This window comes from Camellia sinensis, chromosome 12 (assembly GCF_055761805.1).
Source record: "Camellia sinensis isolate YWXY chromosome 12, ASM5576180v1, whole genome shotgun sequence".
NCBI lineage: Eukaryota > Viridiplantae > Streptophyta > Magnoliopsida > Ericales > Theaceae > Camellia > Camellia sinensis.
Window position 1 is genome coordinate 86,458,567 of NC_138972.1, and position 21,533 is coordinate 86,480,099.

The 21,533-nt window shown below is 33.8% G+C and overlaps 1 protein-coding gene and 1 long non-coding RNA gene across 4 annotated transcripts; one reads left to right on the top strand and one right to left on the bottom strand.

The window, feature by feature from the left end:
- Positions 1–1,272: 1,272 nt before the first annotated feature.
- LOC114308177 (uncharacterized) lies at positions 1,273–5,466 on the top strand. Its single transcript, XM_028253718.2, has 3 exons — positions 1,273–1,419; positions 1,523–1,642; positions 5,137–5,466. Exons 1-3 carry the CDS (start codon positions 1,399–1,401, stop codon positions 5,251–5,253), a joined length of 258 nt encoding a protein of 85 aa, XP_028109519.2. The 5' UTR covers positions 1,273–1,398; the 3' UTR covers positions 5,254–5,466.
- Positions 5,467–14,908: 9,442 nt separating this feature from the next.
- On the bottom strand, positions 14,909–19,916 carry LOC114308178 (uncharacterized). Of its 3 annotated transcripts, none has more exons than XR_014346763.1 (3): positions 19,751–19,916; positions 16,175–16,660; positions 14,909–15,648 (listed from the first exon to the last, which is right to left on the bottom strand). It is a non-coding gene; the product is annotated as an uncharacterized LOC114308178 (long non-coding RNA). The 3 variants fall into 3 exon arrangements; XR_003645404.2 differs by having other exon boundaries at positions 14,909–15,643; positions 16,175–16,263; positions 19,751–19,910; XR_003645403.2 differs by having other exon boundaries at positions 16,175–16,263; positions 19,751–19,910.
- Positions 19,917–21,533: the final 1,617 nt, after the last annotated feature.

A 21,533-nucleotide genomic window follows, 5' to 3' on the forward strand; every position in this document is an offset into this window, starting at 1 on the left:
CTCTGTTTGTTGTCGGATGACGGCGGTGATCTTAAATCTACAACTAAATGGAAGATCAGTGAAGAGCGGCAGTGACGGAGGGTGAAGAGAAGATGAGAAGAGAGAGAGAGAGAGAGAGAGAGAGAGAGAGAGAGAGAGAGGACAACTACGGAGGTGGTCGCAGAAGTTAAGGTGGTGGTGGAGGAGGAGGCGTCAATGTGGGAGAGAGGAGAGTGGCGGCGAGGCGAACGACAGATTCAGGGACAAATTCAGCAATAGTGCTACAACATTGAGATAGAAAGAGAGAGAGAGTAAGGAGAGAAAAAAAGGTTGAAAATTGGGGTTTGGTAATAACCATATAACCTGTATATACCTGGCTAATTTGGTATTTTTACACTAATTTGTCATTCCGAACAAAATATTTTAGCGTCTGAACCTACTGACAAAGAAGATTCAAATTTAGATTTTTAGCTTGAGTGCCTATATTTAAATCGATAAAATTAAAAAGGTAAATTTCATTGGCACCTCTGAGATTTGGTCTAATTACATCTTACTCTCTGACATTCTAGAAGTTACATTTCCATTTCTGTGGTTAATAGTCTCATTTTCACAAACCCACCTGCTTATATAAAAGACAACAAATCCTAATAGAAAAACAGATGAAATTACATTAAAAAAAAAATAATAAAGCAAAGAAAAAGGGGGAAAAAAGAAAAAAAAAAGAAGTAAAGTAGAATAATAAAATAAAGAATGCATGAGTTCAATATATTCATTCCAGTTAAATAATTACAATAACAAAGGATTAGTGTAATTTCCCAAATATCATAGGTGATATATATTAAACCTAAATTTCAAGGGGTGTAAGTGTAATTTACCAAATTAAAAATTCACAATATATTTTATTATAACCCCCTAAGGTTCTTGTTTAATACAGATTTCTCCCTCATATGAAAAATTATATTCTCCTCCCTGACGTTTATAATTTCATTACAAATTGTCTCTCTAGATTATTGATGCCATATCCTAAAATTTTATAAATGACTATCTTGTCATTTTTTTTACCATTTCTTATTTCTATCATCATAACTATATCTTTCAATTTTTCATTATTAAATTTTAACTGAACATATTCTTATTGAGTGATACTATCCAAATATAAATTTTACATAAAATTTTGATATAATTTAATGGTGACATTTCATTTTAAAATAAAACACTTATAAATATGATTTATAGTTATAACAATATTACTATCATAATATTTTTATGATTTTTTGTTTTTTACAAACCTCACATGTAATTTTATTTTATTTTAATTTTGAACTTTTCAAGTCCGTGTAATGCGTTAAAACGACGAACAATAGAGCTTCTCCAGAGCTCCGTCACAGTTACAGACCCTTCGGAAGAGGCGAAGAAGCCATGATCAGCGTTCTTGCTCAGGTTTCACTTCTTTTGATTACACCATTCTCTCTCTCTCTCTCTCTCTCTCTATATATATATATATATATATATGTATATATACGATGATGCGTATTGTACGCAGGAGCGTCTACTTGGCGCCGCACTGGGAAGTGTGTTCACGGGGATCGTTGTGTTGGAGCAACGCAGACGCATCTACAAATCAATTTCAGACACCCAATCTCAATTCACTACTCATTCTCAGGTAAATTTTCACATCCTCTTTTCGTTTTCGAAACCCTAGGATATGATGATAATCGATAATAATAAATACTCTCGCTAATCTCTCTGATTTGTGTTGTAAATACTTTATCCAATTTAGGCCTTTCTTCGTTTGAATTTTTATTTTATTTTTTATTTTTTATTTTTAATTGCCTGATTTGGAATGAGCAAAATAATAATAATAATAAAAAAAAGTGGCAATCCCAATAGTGATTGATGATGATTAGCGAGTATTTTTCGATTCTCATTCTAGAGTTTTAAAAACCATAAAAACCAAAGGAATATATATATATCGTTAATTTTATTATAGTTGATTGATAGCTTATTTCTTTCCAAAGTATGATGGTGATTTATCGGAGTCTTGTGTTGATGCTTAGACCCGTTACAATTTTGCCAACATGGTTGGTATTTCTATTGGTGACCTTCCAAGAAATTTAACTAATTGGTTTCAAGTTAAGATTGTGATTTCAATGTTTGTTTGACCAATTTTTTGAGGAATAGGGTGTTGAGGAAACAAAGCGAATTAGGAAGGGAAAGAGTATGTGGGGGTCTGAGTTCTGAAGATTAAGGATTACCAATGTTTATGCATAATGATGCTTCTCTTTGCTAATAGAAAGTTCAGTGAGATTTAGAAAATTTGTGTAAAGGAGAAAAAAAAAATATTGATGAAAATGAATGAGTCCCTCAGATGCAACCTTAGAAGGAATCGGTTGAAATAAAGCAAAAATATGAATTGGTTGTGTTTTTTGCTTTGCCATGGTAGTACATAATTCTTGGCTACATATTTTGTATAAGCCAATTATAATTCGACGCGTGGCAAAATAAGGGTGATATAGGAAAACTATTCAAGTTTTTGATCCTGATCATACACGTGGCAGTTAGTATTGATTATTTCGAGATCTGAGTAGCAGTGGATCAATAAAGAGATGCAAGGTGATATGGCTTCAATGGTTACTCGCATTTCAAATTCAAATTTAGGAGGGAAGCTTAATTGCGAGTAATGGCGTAATGGAGCTAATATTGGGGCAACACGATCAGCGATCATGGAGGAGCAGTTCGACGGTTGGAAATGCAATTCAATGGTCATCCTCGAGCAGTATAAATAGCAGAGAAGGCCCCAGAAAAAACCCCCATACTCAGATCCAAAAAACCAGTCTTATTCTACTTTACTTAGTTTTACATTTCCTGTTCTTTACATTCCAGTACTTTAAATTCTGCACTGCACTTCATTCATAGGAGTAGTTTCAAGTAGATTGTCGCTGTAAACCTCTACGAGGCTGAGTTTGAATCATTGTAAGTTTTTCATTCTAATGAAATGTTTTAGTTGTTCTTTATTTGATTGATATTTTGCTTAATTCTCCTAAATCAAGCCACTAGTAAAAGTCCTCTTCATTGAGGCTGAGAGAACTAAAACACAATTGTCTGATAATTGGTTGGCAATTAAATTTCTGTAAGGATTGATTGATCCTTGCTGGCACGCTCGCAATTACAATAATAACCTTCGAAAGTAAAAAAGCCAACAATAATGTAGTAATTTTGAGCTTTTCTTTGTTGCTCAATTAATATCACTGTGTGACTATGTCATCAGTGGACCATTAGTATCATCATCCTCGCCATCATATTGATGTCACCACATCACCTACTGTATAATCTCTATGTATTTTTGGTGCTGCTGTTTAGACTAGTTTGCTACCAGAACTTACCCCACATGTCACCATTTTCTCCACCAGTAAGCCCTCTTCTTTATTTATGTTGCATATGGGATTCGACTCTGAAAACCTCACCCTTCTTTGCTAGTTGCCTTGCTCCACTCTATTGCTGGAGTCTAAGATGTGCAGTCCGTTGTGGTAAATGTCAACTTATATTCTCTATCTTATTAATTGTGATGTGCCCAAGATCTTTTTTCGCATGAAGGATGATTCAGTGGGCTTCTAGGGGAAAGGGAAAAAAAGAAAAAAAAGATTGATTAATTATAATTTAGGATATTTAAATTTTAGGGTTTATAGGGTTTAAATAATTGCTATGTTAGGGTTACTTGAACATAAAAGTTAGGAAAGTTTTCTAGGATATCATGCTTTAAATTTTAGGGTTTATAGGGTTGAAATAATTGCCATATTAGGGTTACTTGAGCATAAAAGTTAGGAGAGTTTTCTAGGATATCATGCTTGGAGACCAAGTTAGATAAAACTATTTATATGCACATGTAATGGAGATTTGGAGATAAGATTTTGGTGAATACAATTCAGATTTGGGATTTCTTAGCTATTCTTCTTTTCTCTTCGTATTGGGGCTTGGTTTTAGCTTCACAGCTCGTGGTTTTTGAGCCATGTTTGCTGAAAATTGCAGAAATCTATTTTAAAATAAAGTTTTGCACCTTCCACCATTGAGCCGAGTGTTTATTCAGGCCTAATATTAATTGTAGCCAATGTCAAATTGCTTTGAAGAATAATTTGTCTGTGTTTTATCACCTTTTGATTTGGATGAACATTTGGTGGATAGACACAAACATCTTCTTTGTCTTCTTCAATGTCTTTCAAGAATAAGTAGCTAAAGAAGTAAGCAAAATGAATATTTTTCTTGTGTTTTTGCTTATGTTTTAAATGTTTAACATAGTACTTCTTTAGATGTGCAAACCACTATAGCCAATTTCAGAGACAGTAAAGTAGGCACCGTTTAGTTTATATTTATTGTGAACCTCAATGAGCAACCTTTTGAGAGGAAGGTTAGAGTGTTTAGGACTACTTTATTCCGAAACATGGAAGTGGAGGCTGCAAATCTCTCTCATTATAAAGGTAAGAAAAGGGTATGGGTTGCCAACAAAGGTGTAATATAGTTAATCATCGGTCCATTTGTTATCAAAATGTGTGTCACATAGTTAATTTAATATTCTTTTTGATGCCAAGGTGTTGGTGCATTTCTACCAAAGGAAAAAGAACAAAAGAAAATGGTACTTGGTGAGCCATTGCCCAAGAGACCAAGAGATACAGTAATTTATACTTCTCTAGTAATTTCACCAGTCTGACTTTTCTATGGAAGACAAAAAGAGCAAATTATTTTTAATGTAGTATCTAGGATCACTAAAGGTTGCAGGGATGGACATAAATAAAAATATGTATGTCCTCTTTCTATTTTCTGACTAGTGGAAGCCCATCTATGTACAACAACTGATTATCTGTGAAAACTAACACCAAATCATTCAAATAGATCTGTAGACATTGATTTTGTTAGACTTTTGGTGTTGGATTCTGTCTGTAGATTTTGATGTATGGTTTATGTGATGCATGTTTTCTTGTGTTCCTGAAGCAACGTTACCATGAAAATGTGAATTATCTGGGAAGATGCGTAAATTGATGTGAATGCAAACTATAAGATAACTAGAGAACCAGCTCTCTTGTATCATTTTCATTCAAACATAAATTCCAAGTTTTCTCTGCATTCTATTAGATCCTAAAAATTTATGCTTTGAACTTCTTTCAGATGGGAGAGCCTATTTTTGAAAAGAGATCTCGTTTGGACATTGCACACTTGTGGAACAAAGCTGTAGACCAGACATTGGGACCAGTAATCGAGTCCCTTAGCTCACGTGGGTGGTAGAAATGTTCAAGAGTAAAACTACTACTGATGTATGTATGTGTTCCTGTCCATTTCTGAATTTTTTAAGTGCAATGGGTTGTACCCAAATGTATCTTTCTACTTCTGATCTGATTTATATAACGTTTTTGTGAGCTTTGTTAGAAATTAACCATTTCACTGTTGATGTTTCATTTAAGACCGTTTGAGTAAAGATTTTGATTCGTTGGACCAAAAGCAGTCGTATATGTTCTAGTAATTCTAGACTTTGATAACATACGAAACTTACATTTTATATTTTTAGATGTATATATAATGCCACATAATATTCCTAGTACACAAACCATTTCGTTGTTATTTGAGTCGGGTAGAATATGCTCCAACTGAAGCTTTACTATCTCTTTCTACAATTCAACTTCCTGCAGAAATATTAGCCAAGATCATCTCAGCTGAAATTATCGTTCAGCGCTTGAACTTCTGTTAATCTATCCCTGGCTTGGTCATTAGGCTCTTACTCTAGTGGTTTTGAATCCACTGAGACAATTTTCATGCATATTGAGTTTACTGATAAATTGTGTGTGTGTGTGCGTGTGTGTTTTTTTTTTTTTTTAAATCAGACGTGTGTGTGTGTGTGTGTGTGTGTGTGTGTGTTTTTAAATCAGACATCTAGGCTTTCCTTCCTGTTGTTACAATTTAGCAGGTGCCGTTTGGTAACACTTATGTTTTCAGTTTTCTGTTTATATTTACAAAAATTTTAAAAACTCAAATAAAAACTTGTTTGGTAAATTTTTGATTTATAAATCAGTGGTCTCAGTTTATAAATTTGACCAAAAAATGTAAACTCAAAAAATGTGTTTCCGTTTTGAGTTTTGAGTTTTTTTTTTTTTTTTTTACCACCCAACACTAGCCACCACCCGCCACCATTTTCTACCACCGTCTTCTGCCACCACCACCCACCCCTCACCACCACTCACCACCCACCTGCCACCACCAGCCACAACCCACCCCTCGCTGCCGCCGCCACCACCACCACCACCCCCACCCACCACCCACCTACCTACCATCCACCCGCCACTACCATCCACCGCCCGCCACCACTACCCGCCACTTACAGCTACCTACCACCACCACTCACCACCCACTACCACCCACCTGCTACCACCACCACCACCCATTCGCTACCATCCACCACCTGCCACCGTCACCCACCCACCACCACCACCAGCTACCTACCCGCCACCATCCACTACCACCCGCCATCCGCCAGCCATCTGCCACCACCCACTCGTTACCACCCACCACCTGCCACCGTCACCCACCCACCCACTCATCCACCCACCATCACCACCCACCACCTACCTGCCACCACCACCCACCCGCTACCACCCATCACCACTCGCCATCCGCCACCCACCTGCCACCACCACCCGCCGCCACCATCACCACCACCCGTCACCGTCACCTACCCACCACCACCACCCGCCATCCGCCACCCACCTGCCACCACCACCCCCACCAGCCACTGCCGCCACTGTCGCCGCCACCACCCACCCGCCCCCCACCCACCACCACTCGCTACCCACCACCCACCACCACCACTTTCCACTACCGTCTTCCGCCGTCACTTGTCACCGCTTGCCATTTCTCACTCTTTTTTATATTTTAAATTTTTTTAAAATATTTTGTCATTTACCAAACGCGTTTGTAGTTTATGTTTTTTTAAAAATAAACAAAAATCAGTTTATAAAATTTTTGTAAATATAAACTGAAAGCATAAACATTACCAAACACACCGCATCATTTGAAATCTCAGTCAGTTCTTTGGTGTTTAGTCCAACTTTATTGAGAGACTTCGGGATTATATATACTTCATTCGAGTAATTAATATTTGGATGACCAGCTGAGTTGAAGTTACTCGAGCTCAATCCCTGTTCGACTCGATAAAAGGTCACTAGAGATCGAGTTATTATGTTAACAAGTTTACATACATTTTGAAACTTGTTAATTTTCTAAATTAGGTTAAATTAAGTTTTATGTATTATGTAACTGTATAAAAACCAATCTACTAAAGTTCGGGCAATGGTTGGCTATTAAAATTCATTTAAGATCAAATAAAAAAAAAATTATGCTTAAAAAATATGCTGTGTTTGGTATGTGTTTGGAATCATGATTCCACCCCCATATTTCAGTGCTTTGTTTGGTTATAATTTTCAAGACATGATTCCAAATCACATTTCAAAACACATTTGGAAAAACATGTTTGGTTATAGAGATTTTTTCAGTTTTTGATGCCTGGTCATCCTCCTAGCCGTCCGGTCGGTTTACTGGAACAATGTTTTTTTTTTTTTTTACAATTGTCATATGTTATTTGAAAAAAACAAATATTTTTTTAATATTTTTTAAATATAGAAATTATTTTTTTTAGACTAAAATGATAAATTATTTGGCTATTTATTTAAATTAACAAAAAAAATTTTAAATAAAAATTAATTTGTCACAATAATTTTAAAAAAATAAAAAATAATTTTTTTTTTTTTTTGAAAAAGTATCTTTTTTAATTGAATTTTAAATAGAGTTTGATTATGAGTTTTGAATAGAATTTTCAATAGAGTTTTAAGTTATCTGTTTGGTCATGAGTTATAAGTTTTTAAATTAAATTTTGAAAACTCTTTTTAAAATTTATAACCAAGCAATTTTTCACAAACTCAACACTCATTTTAAAAATGTAACACTTAATTCAAATTATAATTCAAACTCTTTTCAAAATTCACAACCAAACAATTTTTTTCTTTTCAAATCATAATTTCAAAACTCACATACTCAAAGTACAACTTCACATTCAAACCATAATTCTAAATACAAACCAAACGCTACCATAATTTTTTGGTTAAAATTTAAATTAAACTTGAACAATATTATGCTTAAAACATTTACTTGGAGGTTAAAATTTTAAATTAAACATGAACAATTTGAAACCCAAGGTTAATGGGGTTTCAGACTTGGCATGTGGATTTTTAGATTTCCACCTTTGTTTTTTGTAGGCCAGTCACTACACTCCTTTCCTGATAATTGCCAATATTGCTTTGTCACCTTTTCCCTACCTCAAGTCCCTTCACTGCTTCTAATTAAGGTACACCCAAGAGTTATCCTAATAACCAAAAAGGAACTAATTTCCACACACAAAAAGAAGAGAAGAAAAAAAAAGTAGAGGAAATATTTGGTGAATCAATCTGCCAATAATTATGAGTCCAAAATTCCATATAACTTAGCACTAATAAGGATCATACATAGGTACAGTGCATATCCAAAATACAAGAAAACAGAGAGGAGAAGAAGAGGAAGAAGCAGCAACTCCAATGTTGCATTCAAAAGGCTCATTCTAGCTATGATGCTTGGAAACAGTCATGGTGATCACATCTACGTGTATATATATATATATATATATATCAAGCATCAGGTTGGACAGAATTAGTTCGACTCGAGTTGGCCCGACGTGTGACCGCCATATAGTAGACACCCATTGCCAAAACCACAACACATACAAAACCAAACACAATACCGGCAATGCCACCGGCCCCCACCCCGCTCCTCCCCGACGTGGGTGTCGACACACTTTGGTGTCCCAGAGTCGACGCCACCGTAGCCGCCAGAGGCCATGGTGAGCAATTTGATGCAGCGCACGGGTCTTGAGTGCTCTTGTGTTTGGTGTTTGGGTGGAAGAAATCGAATGCCGATGGCGAGAAAGCCATGGGGCTCTCATAGACAAGCCCATGGGGAGCTCTGTCTTGAGCTCTAGTGATGGACAGTAGAGAGAGAAGAGCCAAGGTGAGGACAGAGGCCTTTGGTGTCATGTTGATTGTTTGCTAAGTGATTTCTCTTTAAGTTGAAAGTTGTGGTAGTGTTTGGTGTGTTTTTTGGATGGTTTTGCAAATGGGGTTTTTATAGGGGAGTTTAGGGAGTGGTGGTTGCTTGGAGTGAAATTTTGGTTATCTTTCAAGACTGTTTGAGAGGGAACAAAATGATGAGAATGGTGTTCCATGCCATCTTTTGATAAAAAATAGTGGTCTCCTAAAACTACCCCTCACAATATGTCCGACAACCTTTGTATACTTTTGATACACACCTTTTTCCATTGGAAAGATTCAACAGATTAAAGTGGTTCCACATGAAATGATTTTTCCTTTTTTAACGGTGATAACTCAGGGTTTTAGTGTTGTAACTACTCTCATCAGATATAGACGTAATCACTTGTAAATGACATATATCAATTAAATCCGAACTTCAAAATTTTTACCCATTCCATGACTCAATTCAATCCCTAAGTAACCCGTTTAAATTAAAATGGGGTTTTCCATTTTTCTTTTTTCTCGTCTCTTAGTACTTGGGTCATAGTTCTAGAGACAGAGAGTAGAGTCTCTCTATTTAGGCGATTTCCGACGGTGTGTTCTAGCCACACTCCAGCGACCCGTCTACATTTCTAGAGTAGGTCTGCAGTTTTAAAGTGCAAATCTAGACTTTTTATGTCTGAAATAGGGGTTTCGAGATTTTTCTCCTCCAATTTCGGCATACATTTTTAGATTTTTGACATTCTCAATGGTTCTCTCATCTCTCAAGCCTTTTCTCATACCATTGTGGGTGTACTTCTTTCTCAGCTTTTACTTCTAGCAGTGTCCGAAGTTCGATGGCGGCAGTAGCGGAGTTGGGCAGTGGTGACAAGGATGATGTCAATGGAGATGATGAGTTTTCAAGCAGATCTTGCTTGGTTTGATACAGATCTTGCTTTTCAGACCACATTTTTTAGAAGATCAGTGATTTTTCTTGAATCAAAGCTGATTTTTTTGGCAGTTTTTTTTTTTTTTTGGTGTTTGATTGGAATGGCCTTTAAATCTTATTTATGTATGTTATTTATTAATATAAATGTTTGCCATATTCTTTATAATAAAAAATGGGTACTTGGGTCATTTTTCACTTTCAGTTTGGTCATTTGCTTACGCCATGTAGGAACTGCAGTGTGAAACTATTGAAGCCAATAAGGGTATAATGGTAATTTAATGCTTTTGCATAAGCTCATTATTATGCGTCTCTCAAATAATATACCATGCTCTGCATACTTGAGTGCCTTGTGAATGGAAAAGGGTGGGGAGTTGGAGTAGAATGATATGTTCTTTAAATTAATCCACGCTCGAATGCATGTATAAATTAGTGTTTTGGGAAGCAAATAAAAAGTTAATTTTTAGTTTTTTATTCATTTTGGGTATATTATTTTTCACATTTTTTATTTATAAAAAGACAAAATAGATTAAAAAAGTCAAAAAAACTAGCTTTACCGACTTCTCCAAACACTACAATATTTGATTGACTAGAATAAAGTAGAATAAAATGATTATTTTGTCAAAATTTTATTCCTATGTTTGGTAGACGAAAAAAATAATTAAAATTACATTACAAATAGAATTATTATTTACCATTATAAAGAATGATCATTTCATAAGAAACTAAGAATGATCATTTCATTTTATTCCATTCCATCTCATTCCAATAAACCAAATAAAATATAGAAGTTTTTAATTGCATCTATAAATATATGTATTATATACCTATAATAATGATATATAAATAGAATTTTAATATAAAATTTTTTTACAGAATGATTTGATTATTTATGGTCTTTTCAATTAGAACCAAAACATTCATTATTATGGTTAAATTATAAAATAAAATAAAAAAAATCATTACTACATAATTCTGCATAAATTTTTTGCACAAAAATTATGTTTGTAAATTATTTTTACATATACATATGTTAGTGGTCAGTGAATCTCTGTCCCTAATGTAATCCCAGTTACATAATATAGAAGTTACATAATAAAGAATAAGAATCACAAGGTATAATCTACGACATTTAAGCGTCGTTTGACAATTCATCAAAAAAGTGTAGAAATTAAAAAAAATATTAATAAAGTCAAAAAATTTTACACATTATTTTATAAAAATAAAATGAAAAGTCATACCAAACGTATTAATTTTTTTCATTACAAATTTTAATCAAAAAATTAAAAAAATCACTAAAAAAATAAGTTTCCAAACAAGTCCTTAACTAAGAAGGCATTTGGGAAAGAGCACAAGTGATTAGCAATTGTGTTACATATCACCCAAAAAAAACCCAAAATTGAGACAACATACTAACTTTAATTTTACTACTTACACATCATTTTTAAGATAAAACTTTAATTTACTTTTCATGGTAATTAGAAATTACTGTTACCTATATGTCATAGGTGCACACATAAAAACAAGTATGTTCTTTAATTAATTACATTAATGAATCATTAGGTGTCCCATTCATGAATGCTATGGTAATTAGTGTTTGAATAAAATAATAGGCACCAATTAATATACTAACAGATAATATGGTATAATTTTATTGATTTTGAATCTTCGTAGTTTACATAATGGGTGAAGTTAATAATTTTAAAATTACATTACTATAATATGTACTGATACATAATTAGTATAGGAATTAATGTATATAACACCATTGTTAATGTTTCTGTCCACTTCATTGGGGAAGAAACGTAGCTGGAAGAAGTATATAGGGTTGCTTAGCTTAAAGGGTCAGCAATGTCCGCAAGCATTTAAATTTGGCCAAAGCATATATTATATGTATATGCATGTTTGATGTGTGTGCAATTATGTAATGGGTAGACATGATTGCAAAGGTGCAAAGCATGCTACAGCTGAAATCAATGCACACCTCTTCCTTTTTCCACTTGGTTCCTTATCCATGTGTGAGGGTTGTGACACACTATCTGGCTGTTTGGGAAGTGGTTATTTTAAAAAAAAATTGGTTTTTTGATTATTTTTGTAGGCTAATTTAATTTTTATGTTTGGGAAGATATGATAGATTTTTATTTGAATTGGTATATTGAAAAATATGTTGAAATAATGTTTAAAGTTAAATGACAAATTTGTCCCCAACTTTACATTTTTCAAAATTAATTTGAAGGGGTCACTGTGACAGTGGTAGGACTGTCAAAGTGACAGCCACTGCCGGCTCATTTTTTTATTTTTTTTTAAAAAAAATTTTGGTTTAGAAGTTTTTAGGCTAAAATTGTTTTTGAGGCTATTTTAGCCCAAATCTAGATTCCCAAACACCCCCTATATGGCTAACAAATCGTAATACCTAATCAAAATTGATGATGAAATACGAACAAAAATAATAATAATAATAATACATATAAACAAAAATATAAAATTTAAGTTATTCATTTTAACTTTAGGATTACATTCACGATCACTACAATTCTATTATAAAAAAAAAAATGTTACAAGAAATACAAAAATAGTCATTTCCTTTCTACTAAATATACATAAAAATTAGAATAAACACAACTCACAAATGTGAACAAAAAACCTAAAATGCTCTGTTATCGAATAGTTAGTGTGTATATAATACTTACTATAATCCACACTACTAACATGCATGGGAGAAAGAGAGACGGAGGCCCATTTATCATTTGCACAATATGTCCATGTCTTGAGTAGTTGTGGGCTTCTAGGGTTTCACATGTTCGCACCTCAAGAGTCACAAGAATTGTCAACAGGTGATAAAAGGAGCATAAATTTGTGAGGAGTTGCAAATTAGTGATAAGTTAGCAAAATAATTACAATTGGTGCAAGCGGTTTGGTGCAAGTAAAAGTTGTAGCGTGGGATACAACACTCACTCCCGTAATTGAATGTCTAGATATTAAAAAAAATATTAATTAACAAAATTTAAAATAATTGTAAATTCTTTTTGACTGTCATTATTTTTGGGTATTCGGTCCATAAATCTAATTTTCAATTTTATTTGGCCAAAAATTTAGACACTAACAAGTTTATACAAAATGATCAAAACACTCCTATTAATATCATATACATGGCATAACCCTATCTCTCATTTCCCAAACAATCTCTCTCTCTCTCTCACAAAAAGCACTTCAATCCTGTGATTTTGATACATATTGATCATTAGACGAATAGATTAGAGAAAGAGTGAGAATTAGGGGTTTGATTAACCATGTCTAAGTCTGATTCTGATCCATCGTCTCACAGCATCGAGGACAAGAACTTTAGGTATATCACCTGTGAACGTAAGTCCCTCCCCAAACTCTTTCTCTCTTTACTGTCGCTTCTCCTCCGCTGCGCTCTTCCGTTGTGCTCCTTCATCTTCTTTTTCTTTGACCTTCTTCGTTGTCTGCAAGTTGTGCAGGTTTAGCAACGACAAAATCGAAGCCCTAATCCATCCAATAGAAATAGAGATAGTGCTCTGAAAACTGTCTATGATATCATGTACTTCTCTCACGATTAGCTTTGAAACCGCCCTCCCATTCGAGAAAAGGTGAAACTCTAACCCAGCAAAAACACCCATCTCTCTTTCTGTATACATGATCTGTATAATCTCATATCTCGTTTGTATAGTCATCTATGTGTTCTCACAATGAGATCTCCATTTCCAATCAAATTGAATTCTAGAGAGAGAGAGAATGTAGAGAGCTTCTTTTTTTTTTTTTTTTTTTCTTCTTCTTGGCTCATTTATTTATTTTTGTTGTTGAGTTCTAGAGAAAGAAAGAGAGAATCAAAGCGAGAATGCAAAAACAGAGAGCTCTTTTTTTTTTTTTGTACTTCTTTTGTTCTTGGCTCAAATCTATGTTGTTATTGTTGATGATGATGATGAAGAAATAAACATATTGCAACAAATTGGGGAAAAAAATGACAAATAGCAGGACAGATCTGTTCAAATTTTGAACAGCTAATAGGATTTAAATAGGCTGTTCAAAATTTGAATAGATAAAAAATTTTAAACAAATAAAAATTTTGAACAGATAATAAAATTTAGATAGATATTTGAACAACTAAGAAATTTTAGCCAATAGATATTCCAACAGATAGATAAGTTAAAATGAGAATTTCAATAGGTAGAGAGAGAGAGTGTGCAAAAAGAGAGATGCAAAAAATCAACAAATCAGGTGCTAAATTTCAACAGATAACAAAATTTTGAATAGATAAGGGAAAAAAATTGAACAGATAAGCAAAATATTTGATTAGATAGATATAAATTTGAACATATAAAAATTATTAGTTTTCAAATAAATAAATATAAATTTGAACAAATAGTAAAAAAAAGTCAACAAATAAAAAAAAATCAACAGATAAATTAAAGGATAAAATTGGTAACAAAATATCTTTCAAAACAAAAAAAAGGACTTGCCACCCCCACAAAAATTATCCACTGGACTTAATACCTTAGACAATTGCTAGAGTGTACGTTTAAGCAATTTTCTCTTTATGTTTTTTTTTATATTTTGAATTACAACTACAAATTTGCTAACAAATGTTCGCAAGACAAATGTTACATGTTTTACAATACGTTTTTTTATGAAAATTTCAACAATTTCAAGTTTATTGACAGATGCCCTTAAAAAATTCGTAAACAAAAGTTCTAAAGACATTGGTTAATAAATTGCACAATGTCTAGGTGCCTAATATTACAAAAATTACTTTATTTTTTGCTATATTATCGCAAATATCTTCGTCAAAACTGGAAATACCTGGCCATATTCGGCATGCTGCAAACATTAATCAAGACGAGAATCTAGAACTGGAGATTTTGGAATTTTTGTATTTCAACAATTCTAATACGGGAATCAAATTCATCTTATATATGGCTCACACTATACCAAGTACAAACCTACACAATGCGTTCAAATTCTTGAAAAGACTATTCAGATAAAAATTCTAAATACATAACATATTCAACTCACAATCAACCTATGACTCGTACCAAAATATCACATATTTTATGCTGCGGAATATTTTGAGAAGTAAATCTCGCTCCACAAAAACACAAAAACAAGGTAAAGCTAGGATCAAACCAACATCACAAATCATTATATCATCTTCACACTCCTCAGCTCGCTCTTCCCTAATAGTTTCGAGTTTAGGAGAATTAGATGGCTTTCGAGGGAAAAGAAGAGGTGATGATGCAACCTCTATCCAAGACTTCACCTTCACGTGCATGATCTCCTTCGCCATTAGAAAAGATGAGAAACGGAGACTGAATTCTCTTCTCTCTGAAAAAGTTAAGAAAGGGAAGACAGAAGATGAGATTTGGTAGGCACCTACTGCTCAAGGATTTTCAGAAAAATTAGTGTGGAAATGGTTGAATGCAAAGGGCCAAAGGGTAGGATTTATATAGGATTTCGAGCAGGAGCTAATTACTGGTACTCGGTGAATCCACGTAGAACACCTAAGCAAAAGACAACACAAAAAGGCAGAATTTTGGATTCATGTGGAGGGGGGTAGAGCGACTAGTTGCTGAAAGTGAATGAACTGGAGCTAATTTACGGTACTCAGCAAATCCACGTAGAACACCTAACCTAAGCAAAAAGACAACACAAAAAAGCAGAGTTTTTGATTCATTTGCATGGTGGACCGACTAAGTGCCCAAATTGAATAGAGGAGAAAGAGAAACAAAACACATGGGTGCACAGAAAGTAACTACAGAAAAATATGAATTCATTTGGCTGGAACTAAAAAAAAGCTTGTTTTTAAACTTATTTTTGTCTTTTCCGAACTTTTTTCAACTACGTGCCATAATTTAATACTTTTTAGGTTGTCTCAACTAGACAAATCTAAAAAACTTATTAAAAAAAATTTGAGTTGATTTTGAAAAAGGTTCACTAAAGAACAAAAATGACTTGTTTATGTTTTTTCTGAACTTTTTTCAAAGAAATTTCAAGAATTTAAAAAAGAAAAATTAGGATCATATAGTTGAGATGGATCTAAAAAGTTAAGAAATTCGACATAATTTTTAAAAAAGTTCACTGAAGATGAAAATGAAAATGAGCAGAACCAAAAAAGCCAAGTCTCCCAAAAATAGAAAAGGATAAGTTTTAACCTTACCCAGGCTTAATGCAAAGTTAACCCTGAACGATGATATCCAGGTTGAGATCATCCCTTCCAACCCGCTTACCAGTTAGTGCACTTTGGTCCTGTTTGGCAGACAACGTGGAAAGAGATAGTCAATTGGCTAAGTTTGCAATAACAAAGACCCCACTCAGACAAATTACACACAGAGAGCCTCAAACACCCAACAAGTGTGTGGTTAGAGATTTGAACTTTCATCTGTTTGCAGTGCTAAGGACTTCAAAAGATTGGTTCACTAATTCATTTGTGAATTCAATTAGCAACTTGTAAGTCGTCAAGATCGAAAACTTGAAAGGTAACATAGTGAATTTATGCAGAAAATTGATTGCAATCCAACTGCATTATCTTGAGAAAGTTCCAAAGCCTTGAGCGGCCCAACTGCACATTCAACTTCAAAGTCCTCCAATAAGAACCTCCAGCAGAATTAAAACGCGATACTATCAATAACACCTATGAAACCCACTAAGGCTTTCACCAAAAAGGGAAGTAAAATGAGCACAGAGCATTCACTCACAACAAAACAGCATAATATAATGATAGAAATTTATTGCCAGAACAAACAAGTCCAAGGTTAGCATGTTTGCATGATCAGGGAATATATGTAAGAGATGTTACCCCGACTCTGCCCCAAACCCAAGACTGGTGGGTGGGGCATAAAAAAATTTATAACTGGGGCAAATTCACTGTCTGGATTGTAACATAAATATCTTATCAACTTTTCATCATCATCAATAGCAAAAATCTATACAAACATGAGTATACATGATCATTTTAAGTCACATGAGTGATTCTTTGTGGAAAGAAGCAACAACTTCACTTGAATGCACTTGGCACACATGTTCCTTTTCATACTTGCCTATATTGATTGTTATCCACTAACTCATCTAAAAACTCAAGCTCTTAGAGAGAGAGAGAACTTATTATTTATATTAATTCTAAACACGCCCCCTCACATGTGGTCGGGCTCTCAATGGCCAAACACATGCAAGTATTTTTTCAGTATTGACTTGAGTAAGCGGTGAGGTCTGAACACATGATCTATTGCTTGCTCTAATACCAAATTGATTGTTATCCATCAACTTATCTAAAAGCTTAAGTGTTAGAGAGAATGGGAACTTTATTATTTATATTAATTCTCAACTTAAACATGCACAGAGTAGGTTAATCAAGTTCCTTACCCCAATCTACCCCTAATGATATGGAGATGGGACTCTTCTAATCAAGGTAAGATGTGGAAGGAGCTTAAGGGCTCAACTTGTATAGGGTTTGGGACACGGTTTGGTTATGGTTACCCTGCCCAATTATAACCCACCCTGTTTACACACACACAGACATATATTATTGTTGAACAACTCTACTCACACTAACACTATGCTATTTGCAAACTAGAAAACTATCTCCCATATATTGTATAAGTTATGTATGACAAAGTGCCAAAGAAAGTGAACACTTCATATAAACTAGGAAGTTGTCTTCCATGTATTGTCACTAGGAAGTTATATTTCATGTATTGTTTAAGCAATGTGAGACAACATACCAAGATAAGTGAGAGCTTTACTAACAATGTATAAGAATCTATCTGACATTGGAAAAACATTAGATACATGAGTTAACATATATAAAAAGAAATTGTGTATGCTTAGTGCATTCAAAGTAGGTTTATTGCTCCTTCCCATGAGGAGTTGCCCATGTAGGTTAAAATAGTCACATATACTATGTTGGTTCAAATAAGCCAAGTGTACTTGATGAAAAGCACATAAAATATTTGTCACAAACCAAATGGGGAGCCCGCCTTGATTATAATTTTTTTTATACCCTACCCCGTCTCACCCCACAAGTTCCAGGGTTTGGATGGGAATAGGGTGACATTTCTTAAAGTTAAACAGGGTAGGGGAAGGCAAATTCATACCAAACCCACCTCGTATCTCATTCAATCATATTGTTCAAGTCAAGATCAATATGTATTCACAAATTTGTAATCCAATTTACGAGACAATCTTCAAGTCATGTTCAAGAACTTAATTCTTGATTGTTTCTTGTTTTGTTCTTGATCTTAGTGCTTTAATCTTCAAGAACCCACTTGAATATTGATAAAGCTTGATTTCTTCTTGATGAGTTCTTAATGAATCTTGATCTTGAATGCCTTGAAGATTTCAATCCAACATCCTGTAGGAATTTAATCCAAAGTGGGACTACGGGATCCCTAGAAGCTTTCAATCTCTCAATTTAGAAGACTAAAGAAAATATGCAAGTAATTACACATCCCATCCTTTTGAGGCTTGGATTAGGACTTCTAGGCCTACTTGAGTTCTTAACTCCAATTGGCTTCTTTCACCCCAATTTCATAAGGATAAATACAATTAAGTAATTGCAATTACACTTTAGAGCTCAAGTAATTAAATACTCCCTCCGTCACACAATGTTTGTCCCTTTTGGAAATTTCAACTTTTCAAGGGTACATGCCAGTATTGCTCCAAATTCAAATCAAAAGACACTTGATTTCCAAAATTGCCCTCTTATTCCCACTATTAATTATTTTCATAATCATTTATAAAGGGTAGTTTTGGAAAAATTGTAAGTTTTATGTTCTGACTTTACAAAATGAACAAGCATTTTGGGACACCAAAAATGGAAAGACAGACAAACAATATAACCTATATGACAAAGGGAGTAACACTAATACACCCTCTATCCCATTTTGTTTATTCATCTTTCCATTTAGGGATGTGCTAAAAAGATTATCCACTTTGAAAAGTCGAAGCATTGTGCAAAATTTTAAAACTATCCCATATATATAAGCATATTTCAAAATGGAAAATAAAAGGACAATTGTTAGAAATAAAATGCCTTTGAATTTGAATTCCAATGCATTATTCTATGTCCCCTAAAAAAGTTGAAATTTTCCAAAAAGGACAGAAAAAATGGGACAGAGGGAGTAATAATAGCCTGTATGTGCCACAATATCACAATGCAAACTGCTCTGCCAACCAATGTCCATAAGTAGTCATTGGAGTAAATAAAATTTATATTACAACCAATGCATATTTGCATCTTGTACTCTATTGAATACTAGCTCACATCTCATAGTAATCCGATACATTCCTCATAAACTCTTCATAAAAGCGACTAGTGCTAGATTCGAAGGTGTAAGCCAAACAAACCCTTACCAATTGGTAAGTCAAAAATGACTTAAAGATAGGAACTTGCGCTCATTTCTTCTGTTAGGATTAAGAGTTTGGGAGGTTATTTGTATGTATCTACGGAATGATCCAATGTTCAATTAAGAAAAAATGGGGCAATTGAAAAGCATAATCAGCAAGAGAGCTATTTTTCAAATAAACACAACTCAATTCCAATCTACAGCACTGAAGAATAAATGCATTTAAATAAATAATGCAAAAATAGAAAAATTCTAAACAGTTAATCAACAAAACAAAACCCCTGATTTCTCATGCAACTGTAATTCCAATCCCACGTTGTTATATTGAAAATATGACTTGAAAATCTTCCAAATACCAAAAAAACAGAGATTGAGGGGAAGAAGAAGGAGACCTTGGCCTGACTCGGACGTAGACGTCGGTGATCTGAGTGGGATCGAACATCGCTGGCATCGTTGCAGTGAGCAACGAGTTAGGGTTTCTAGAGAGAGAGAGAGAGAGAGAGAGCGTTAGGGCGGAAAATTTTGAATTTATTTTTTAAAATTTAGGAAAAAATTATTAGAAAAAATATCAGAGTTTTATCCTTTTGTGTGTGTGTGGGGTTAAAAAAAAAAAAAAAAAAACTTAGGGTATGTTTGGTTTGTGTTTGAGAGATGTGTTTTAGAGATAAAAAGTATGAAAAGTTGTTTGGTTTGGTTTTTTTCAAAAGATGTTTTGAAAAATTATTTTGAGAGAGAGTTTTGAAAAAAATGATTGATTTGATGTGTGTGAGAGAAAGATTTGTTTGGAAAACTTGTTTGGTTTACAAGTTTTGAGAAATTTTTTTGAGAAAATTTGTTTGGTTTGATTACTTTTAAAAACTTATTTGTAGAGAAAATTTCTCAATTTTTTTTCAGAAATACAAACCAAACGAAATTTTTAATTTTGTTAATTTTAATTTTTAATTTATTTTTTATTTAAAACATTTGTCTATTTTTGTTTTGTAAAATCAATAGAAAAATTGATATTTTAGTCATTAAAATTAATAAAAAAATTATATTTTAAACATTTTATGCACACTTACATTCACGCTAAAATACTTTTTTGCAATCGATTTATATAAAAAAAAATTAGTCTAAAGTCCCTCTCTTATTTTTAGTAATGGAATAGATCCACAATATTATTTAATGATGTCTAATGTCCTTCAACCCTACACTCATACATCACAGAGAAATTTCACTATCTTAAATCAATTAACCTTCATGTCTCTCCATCTACCACAAACTGACGCCACACCGAACTTTGGATACACCTCCTGATTCGCTGAACTAGACAATAGTGACGAACTCGGACTCGACAAATTCTCAGGGTGATCTGAAATCGAGCTCTCTTTCGTCTCCAATCTCTCGTTTTTTCTATTCTAAAAACTGTTCTCCTCCATCCGACGAACTGTTGTCGACGGCGTTATCGTGCTCTAGTTTTTGACGCTCTCGTCCGTTTGAAGTCTCAGGCGAGGTCACACTGGCGACGTACTTGAACCATCGAATCTCCATTATCCGATGCCTCGCCACTCGTGAATTCAGTTCGCATGTTGTTGATGCTTCGCTGTCACTGACTACTCCGCAATAGATCTTCGCTATTACAAAATCTCCACCACAGAATGATGATGACTGGTTCAATAGCTAGCTTTCAAACGGTTCTTCTTCTCCCTCTTGAAGGTTGTTTAGTGCTTGTTTAATTTGGTCTAATGGGTTGCAAAAGACAAATCATTAAAAGCATTCAAAATTGATGCTTAGTGTTTGTATTTAAGTGTAAAAGGTTAATAGAAAAAAAAAAGGAATTTTTTCGTTCCAATGGATGTGTCTGCAATGTGTTTGTTAGTGTAAGAATTTAGAAATCAAAAATCCAAAGATGAGAGAAATGCAGTGGCTTCCCATGAGGACACAGCTTTGCAGATGCACAAAGAAATTCTTTATCATTTTATCTGCCTTCAACAACAATAACCATCTAGCTTTGAATTTCTGTGGTCCAAACTAGAGAAATTCTCTTCAAACCAGAGAAATTCTCTTTGATTTATTTATAATTCTCTCTGATTTGTTTACCATTTTCTTTGCGTTCAATAACAACAACAATTTGAATAAATTAACCTCAACTGTTGATTAAACAACAGATTTAAGAACATACACCTTGCAATGGTT

Excerpts from the sequence above, each read along its gene's own strand:
- LOC114308177 (XM_028253718.2), top strand. The coding sequence starts at position 1,399 with ATGATCAGCGTTCTTGCTCAG. Across the intron at positions 1,420-1,522 it reads TGATCAGCGTTCTTGCTCAG|GAGCGTCTACTTGGCGCCGC; the intron begins GTTTCACTTCTT and ends TATTGTACGCAG. Across the intron at positions 1,643-5,136 it reads AATTCACTACTCATTCTCAG|ATGGGAGAGCCTATTTTTGA; the intron begins GTAAATTTTCAC and ends AACTTCTTTCAG.